Source organism: Halichoerus grypus, chromosome 11 (genome assembly GCF_964656455.1).
Source record: "Halichoerus grypus chromosome 11, mHalGry1.hap1.1, whole genome shotgun sequence".
NCBI lineage: Eukaryota > Metazoa > Chordata > Mammalia > Carnivora > Phocidae > Halichoerus > Halichoerus grypus.
In genome coordinates this window covers 60,852,567-60,861,026 of record NC_135722.1, presented here as the reverse complement: position 1 = coordinate 60,861,026, position 8,460 = coordinate 60,852,567, and the positions used below count along the sequence as shown (strand labels likewise).

Below are 8,460 nucleotides of genomic sequence, written 5' to 3'. Positions count from 1 at the left end.
CTTATCTGTAAATTCCCACTCCTACAGTAAGGACCCTGGCTATCCCCATTCGGCATCTATTTATTTAGCTGTTTAATTCAGTATTCATGTGTAGTGCTATTGTTGATCCATTTCTGTAGGATCAGTGAGAGTATAGTTTCTCTCTCTTTTTTTTTTTAAAGAATAATTGTGGTTTATTTATTTATTTTTTTTTAAAGATTTTATTTATTTGACAGTGAGAGATACAGCGAGAGAGGGAACACAAGCAGTGGGAGTGGGAGAGGAAGAAGCAGGCTTCCCAAGGAGCAGGGAGCCCAATGTGGGGCTCGATCCCAGGACCCTGGGATCATGACCTGAGCCGAAGGCAGACGCTTAACGACTGAGCCACCCAGGTGCCCCTAATTGTGGTTTATTCTTGAACTTTTTTTTTAATTATGATATGTTAATCACCATACATTACATCATTAGTTTTTGATGTAGTGTTCCAAGATTCATTGTTTGCATATAACACCCAGTCCTCCATGCAGTACATGCCCTCTTTAATACCCATCACCAGGCTAACCCATCCCCCCAACCCCCTCCCCTCTAGAACCCTCAGTTTGTTTCTCAGAGTCCATAGTCTCTTGTGGTTCATCTCCCCCTCCACTCCAATTCCCCCCTTCATTTTTCCCTTCCTACCATCTTCTTCTTTTTTTTTTTTTTTAACATATAATGTATTATTTGTTTCAGAGGTACAGGTCTGTGATTCAACAGTCTTACACAGTTCACAGCGCTCACCATAGCACACACCCTCCCCAATGTCTATCACCCAGCCACCCCATCCCTCCCACCCCCCACCACTCCAGCAACCCTCAGTTTGTTTCCTGAGATTAAGAATTCCTCATATCAGTGAGGTCATATGATACATGTCTTTCTCTGATTGACTTATTTCGCTCAGCATAATACCCTCCAGTTCCATCCACATCATTGCAAATGGCAAGATTTCATTCCTTTTGATGGCTGCATAATATTCCATTGTATATCTATACCATGTCTTCTTTATCCATTCATCTGTCGGTGGACATCTTGGCTCTTTCCATAGTTTGGCTATTGTGGACATTGCTGCTATAAACATCAGGTGCACATATCCCTTCAGATCCCTACATTTGTATCTTTGGGCTAAATACCCAGTAGTGCAATTGCTGGGTCATATGGTAGCTCTATTTTAAACTTTTTGAGGAACCTCCATACTGTTTTCCAGAGTGGCTGCACCAGCTTGCATTGCCACCAACAGTGTAGGAGGGTTCCCCTTTCTCCGCATCCCCGCCAACATCTCTCATTTCCTGACTTGTTAATTTTAGCGATTCTGACTGGTGTGAGGTGGTATCTCATTGAGGTTTTGATGTGGATTTCCCTGATGCCGAGCGATGTTGAGCACTTTTTCATGTGTCTGTTGGCCATTTGGATGTCTTCTTTGGAAAAATGTCTGTTCATGTTTTCTGCCCATTTCTTGATTGGATCATTTGTTCTTTGGGTGTTGAGTTTGATAAGTTCTTTATAGATTTTGGATACTAGCCCTTTATCTGATATGTTATTTGCAAATATCTTCTCCCATTCTGTCGGTTGTCTTTAGGTTCTGTTGACTGTATCTTTTGCTCTTTTACCTTAGTCTTACAGAATCCACACATTTCTGAAGTTACTTAGGTCAGCACCTACCCCATCCTACCCCCTCAACCCCTTCAGTGGTGTTATTTCATACATTTTATACATATAGTGAGGCTGTTTTATCACATTTTTGCTTTCAATCCTGGGATTCTTTGACCTCCTAAATTATTTTTTTTTAATTTGCATTCATTAAGGTTCACTTTTTATGCTGCAGTATTCAATAAACATAAATGCACCAATGTGTAGTATCATGTATCCTATATTACAGTATCAAAGAGTATGTTCACTACCATAAAAACCACACTGTGCTGCTCAAATTCAACTTCCCCTTCCCTCTTTCAGAATTCCTGGCAACCAATTATCTTTTTAGCCTCTTTAGAGTTTTGCCTTTAATGGAATGCCTTATGAATGAAGTAGTAGTCCAGTATGCAGCTTTTTCATACTGGCTTCCTTTACTTAGCAATGTGTACTCAAGTTTCCTCCATGTCTTTTGTGGCTTAGTAGCTCATTTCTTTCTTTCTTTCTTTTTTTTTTCTGAATAAAATTCAATTGTATAGATGTACCACATTTGCTTATTCATTTACCTATTGAAGGACATCTTGATTGTTTCTCATTTTGTGCTATCATAGAGAAAAGAGCTATAAAGATTGCATGTTGGATTTTGTGTGGACATAGTTTTCAAATCAGTTGGATAAATACCTAGAAACATGATGGCTGCATCATAGGGTAAAACTATGTTTAGCTTTGTAAAAAAATTAGAAAAATGTCTTCCAAAGTGACTGAACTATTTCACATTCCCACCAATAATGCATGACTGTTGTGCATACTTGCTGGCAATTGGTCTTGTCAGTTTTTTTAGAAAAAAATTAGCCATTCTAATAAGTACAGAGTGGTATCTCGTTGTTGGTTCAGTTTGCAATTTCCTAAAGACAATTGACGTTTAATATCTTTTTACTTGCTTATTTTCTATTTATGTATCTTCTTTACTGAGATGTCTGTTCAGGTCATTTGCCCCTTTTAAAATGGGTTGTTTGCTTACTTACTGTTGAGTTTTAGAGGTTCTTTGTATAGTTTGTATACCATTTTTTTTTTATCAGCTATGCATTTTTGAAACATTTTCTTCTTATTTTTGGCTTGTCTTCAGATTTTAACTGTATTTTACAAAGAATTTAAAATTTTTTTATCAAATTGCAACTTTATAATTTTTTTCATGGAATATGCAGTTAGTGTTATATCTAAAAACTGATTGCCAAGGAGGAGTTAAGATGGCAGAGGATTAGAGCAACCCTAAATTTGTCTTTTTCCTCATATACAACTAGATAGTTATCAAATCATTCTGAACATCCGAGAAGTCAGTCAGAGTTCTGAGAAACCAAATGTTGCAAGTTTACAAGTAGAAAAGCAACCACCATTTGGAAGGTAGGAGATTGCAGAGACTTGAATCTGGAGTGATATAGCTGAGGATACAGTGGTGGAGCTGCTTAAGAAGGCTAAGGCAAAGTATTTTAAGCAGCGGAGTGCAAAATTGGAACTTTTGGAAGTCTGCTACGGTGAGGACATGCCTGGCTTAAAGGTGATCAGGTGGCAAAGTGGGGTGGAATCCCAGGTGTGATGGCACGGTGTGAGGATCCTCAGGGTGTCAGAAGTACAGGTGGTGTGTAAGTGTGACAGGGTTCCCAGGCATAGGCGTGGGGAAGCCACTGAGAACAGTGAGTCTAGGTGCTAGCTTTCTGCTCTGTGTTGCCATAAACTGCAAACTGCTGTGCAGTCGTATGACTGCTTTCCTGGGATGGGTCCAGCAAAAGGCAGAAGTGTGGCGAGACACTCTCCTGGCAGAATAGTGCTGGTCTCTCCTGCGGGAGTCCCTAAAATTTGGAGTTTTGAAACTCAGTTGTATGCCTGATAAAAAACACTTGGTCACAGGCAGGGTAAGCAGAGTCCTGAGGGAAACCAGGGAGAAAACAGTGATTGATTGTTCTTCTGTGATGGCTCATTGAAGAGCTGGGGGGGGAGGCACAAATTTTCAACTCCAGGGCTAGAGAGAGGGGCACTGCTGTATTCATCCCACCCATCAGTGCTGAAAGCCTTCAGGGAGCAAAACAGCACCGCCTAGTGGAGTCCAGAGCTGGTCTGGAGGCACATCACCACTAGGGCAAGCCCACCTGAGAATCAACACAATAGGCCCCTCCCCCAGAAGACAAGCAAAAATAATTTGTTAGCACCAAGTTTACTGATCATAGAGGGCTGCGTAGCTTCAGCTCTAGGGGAAAACAGTATATAACATCCTTTGCATTTCTGTTCTTTAGTCTTATTATTTTTTTAGTTTTCTTATTTTTCAAGTCTTTTTAAAATTTTCATGTATACTTTATATATATTTTTATTTTTTGCTTCCTTTTATTGTATTTTTTATATATATTTATATATATTTCTTCTTTCTCTCATTTTCAGATCTAGTTTCTTTTATTTATTTTTTAAATTTTATTTTATTATGTTATATTAGTCACCATACATTACATCATTAGTTTTTGATGTAGTGTTCCATGATTCATTGTTTGCGTATAACACCCAGTGCTCCATGCAATACGTGCCCTCCTTAATGCCCGTCACTGAGCTAACCCATGCCCCCACCCCTCTCCCCTCTAAAACCCTGTTTGTTTCTCAGAGTCCATATCTAGTTTCTTTTAACAGGCAAACCAAAACACACCCAGGATATAGGGTTTGTTTTATTTTTGTTTTTTGTTATTGTTGTTTTTGTGTTTTTTCTTTTTTCTTTCCTTGACAAAATAATGAGAAATTCACCCCAAAAGAAACAACAGGAGGTAGTACTCATAATGGGGATTTAATCAGTATGGATATGTTAGATGTCTGAACTAGAATTTAAAACAACAATTATAAAATACTAGCTGGGCTTAAAAAAAGCATAGAAGACACCAGAGAATCCAGAAATAAAAGAACTAAGATCTAGTCAGGCTAGAGCTAGAAATGCTATTACTGGGTTGCAGTCCCAAGTGGAGGCTATAAAAATGAGGATGAAGAAATCAGTGATATAGAAGATAAGATTATGAAAAATAATGAAGCTGAAAAGAAGATGGAAAGAAAACTATTAGATCATGAAGGTAGACTTAGGGAACTCAGAGATTCCATAAAGTGAAATAATACCCATATTATAGGGTTCCCAGAAAAAGAGAGTGGGGAAAAAGGGGCAGAAGATTTATTTGAGCAAATTACAGCGAGAACTTCCCTAATATGTGGAAGGAAACAGGCATTCAAGTTCAAGAGGCACAGAGAAATCCGCTCAAAATCAACAAAAATAGGTCAAGTCTAAAACATTTATAGTGAAACTTGCAAATTGCAAAGATAAAGAGAAAATCTTGAAAGCATCTCCAGACAAGAGGTCCTTAACATACAAGGGTAAACATATAAGGCTGGCAGCAGACCTGTCCACAGAGACCTGGCAGGGCAGAAAGGACTGTCATGATGTATTCAACATGCTAAGTGGGAAAAATATGCTGCCAAGAATACTTTATCCAGCAAGGCTGTCATTCAGAATAGGAGAGATAAAGAGTTTCCAAAACAAACAAAAGCTAAAAGGAATTAGTGAACACTAAACCAGCCCAGCAAGAAATATTAAAGGGAAACTTCGAGTGGAAAGAAAGCCCAAAAGTAATAGACCAGAAAGGAACAGAGACAGTCTACAGGAACAACTTTACAGGTAATACAATGGCAGTAATTCATATCTTTCAATAATTACTCTAAATGGACTAAATACTCCAATCAAAAGACAGAGGGTATCAGAATGGATAAAAAAATAAGGCCCATCAGTATGCTGCTTACAAGAGATCCATTTTAGACCCAAAGAAACCTCCAGATTGAAAGTGAGGGGGTAGAGAATGATTTATCATGTTAATGGACATCAAAAGACAGCTGGAGTAGCCATCCTTATATCAGACAAACTAGATTTTATCTATTTTTTTGAAGATTTATTTATTTATTTTAGAGAGAGAGTGTGTGAGTGGTGGGAGGGGCAGGGGAGAGGGAAAAGGAGAGAGAGAATCTCAAGCAGACTCCCTGCTGAGCATGGAGCCTGATATGGGCCTCAATCCCAGGACCCTGAGATGACAGCCTGAGCCAAAATAAGGAGGTGGATACTTAACTAACTGAGCTAACTGGGCACCCCCAGACAAACTAGATTTTAAACCAAAGAGTATAATAAGACATGGAGAAGGACACCATATCATAATAAAGGGGTCTATCCAACAAAATATATACACTAAATTGAATTTCAATAAAAAATTTTTAAAAAAGGGCGTGCATGTCCTGAGCGCCAGTCTGAGTTTTGTCTCCTGCTTTTAGAGCCACAAAAAGCTGCACCCAAGCTTGTTTGACATCTGTCCTCTCAAATGTCCATGATGCTAGGTCCCGAGGGAGGCGAAGGCTTTGTGGTCAAGCTCCGTGGCCTGCCCTGGTCCTGCTCTGTTGAGGATGTGCAGAATTTCCTTTCTGACTGCACAATTCATGATGGGGCTGCAGGTGTTCATTTCATCTACACTAGAGAAGGCAGGCAGAGTGGTGAGGCTTTTGTTGAACTTGAATCAGAAGATGATGTAAAAATGGCCCTTAAAAAAGACAGGGAAAGCATGGGACACCAGTACACTGAGGTGTTCAAATCCCACAGAACCGAGATGGATTGGGTGTTGAAGCACAGCGGTCCAAACAGTGCCGACACCGCCAGTGATGGCTTCATTCGGCTTCGAGGACTCCCATTTGGATGCACCAAGGAAGAAATTATTCAGTTCTTCTCAGGGTTGGAAATTGTGCCAAATGGGATGACATTGCCTGTGGACCCCGAGGGCAAGATTACAGGAGAAGCCTTTGTGCAGTTTGCCTCCCAGGAGTTAGCTGAGAAGGCCCTAGGGAAGCACAAGGAGAGAATAGGGCACAGGTATATTGAAGTGTTCAAGAGCAGTCAGGAGGAAGTTAGGTCATACTCAGATCCCACTCTGAAATTCATGTCTGTACAGCGGCCGGGGCCCTGTGACCGCCCCGGCACAGCCAGGAGGTATATTGGCATTGTCAAGCAAGCGGGCCTGGAGAGGATGAGGTCTGGTGCATATAGTGCGGGCTGTGGGGGCTATGAGGAGTACAGCGGCCTCAGCGATGGCTACGGCTTCACCACTGATCTGTTCGGGGGAGACCTCAGTTAATGTCTCTCGGGCATGTATGACCACAGATACGGAGACGGCGAGTTCACTGTCCAGAGTACCACTGGACACTGCGTCCACATGAGAGGGCTGCCATACAAAGCCACAGAGAACGACATTTACAACTTCTTCTCTCCACTCAACCCTGTGAGAGTCCATATTGAGATTGGCCCTGATGGAAGAGTGATGGGCAAAGCCGATGTCGAGTTTGCCACTCACGAAGAAGCTGTGGCAGCTATGTCCAAAGACCGGGCCAACATGCAACACAGATACACAGAACTTTTCCTGAATTCCACAACTGGGGCCAGCAATGGGGCATATAGCAGCCAGATGATGCAAGGCATGGGGGTGTCAGCCCAGTCCACTTACAGTGGCCTTGAGAGCCAGTCTGAGTGGCTGTTACGGGGCTGGCTATGGAGGCCAGAACAGCATGGGTGGATATGACTAGTTTTGTAGGAGCATTTGAGTTACTGCAGTCATTTTCACAGGCAGCCAACAAGCAGTGAAAAGCAATTATTACTCTAGAGGAAGCTGTGGGACCCATTTTGCACCATGAGTTTGTGAAATCTGGATTAAAAAATTACCTCTTCAGTGTTTTCTCATGCAAACTTTCTTCTAGCATGTGATATTGAGTAAACTAAAACTATTTTCGGCTTTTCTCAATTAACATTTTGGTAGTGTACTTCAGAGTGATGTTATCTGAGTTAAAGTAGTTTTAAGTACATTAAATGGATCTTTTACACCACATCACTGTGAACACATTGGGGAGACGTGCTTTTTTGGAAAACTCAAGGTGCAGATCCCTGATTCAAAGAGGAACATTTCTCATGTTTGTTCATTCTAGTTTGTTTTCATTTAAAATCTTTTAGGTTAAGTTTAAGCTTTTAAAAATAAGTTAGTTTTGAAAATTGAGACACATTACTAATACTGTAGGAATTGGTGAGGCCTTGACTTAAAACTTTCTTTGTACTGTGATTTCCTTTTGGGTGTATTTTGCTAAGTGAAACTTGTTCAATTTTTTTGTTAACTAAATTTTTTTCTTAAAATAAAGATTTTTTCACAATAAAAAAAATTTAAAAAAAAGACTCATTGTCAAACTCAAGATCATCTAGATTTTTTCCCGTTTTTTTTTTCTGTAAGTTTTATAGTTTTAATTTACATATAGGCCTAAGATCCATTTTGAGTTAATTTTTGTAAAAGGTATAAGGTTTGTATCAAGGTGTGTGTGGTTTTGTTGTAGGTTTTATGACAATTTGTTGAAAAGACTACCTTTGTTGAGTTCCCTTTGCTTCTTGTCAAAGACCAGTTGATTTTTATATGTTTGGGTCTATTTCTGGTCTCTCTATTCTGTTCCATTGATCTATATATCTATTTTTTCATCAATATCATTCTTTTCAGATTACTGTAGTTTTATAGTAAGTCTTGAAACTGAGAGTGTGAGTCCTTCAAATTTGTCCTTCTTTAGCATGTGTTGATTATTCTAGGTGTCTTGCTTTTACATATAAACTTTTGAATTAGTTTGTATATATCTATAGAGTAGTTTTCTGGGATTTTTATTGAGATTATATTGCCTCTATAGATCATATTGGGAAGAATTGACATTTAATAATATTGAGTTCCAACCTATAAACATGGA

The 8,460-nt window shown here is 39.6% G+C and overlaps 1 protein-coding gene across 1 annotated transcript; it reads left to right on the top strand.

The window, feature by feature from the left end:
• The first annotated feature begins 5,935 nt into the window (after nucleotides 1-5,935).
• On the top strand, nucleotides 5,936-7,415 carry LOC118544556 (heterogeneous nuclear ribonucleoprotein F-like). The gene is given in 2 exon segments (XM_036106387.2): nucleotides 5,936-7,213; nucleotides 7,215-7,415. Coding segments are annotated over 2 exon segments (1,248 nt in total). The 5' UTR covers nucleotides 5,936-6,023; the 3' UTR covers nucleotides 7,273-7,415.
• The last annotated feature ends 1,045 nt before the right edge of the window (nucleotides 7,416-8,460 follow it).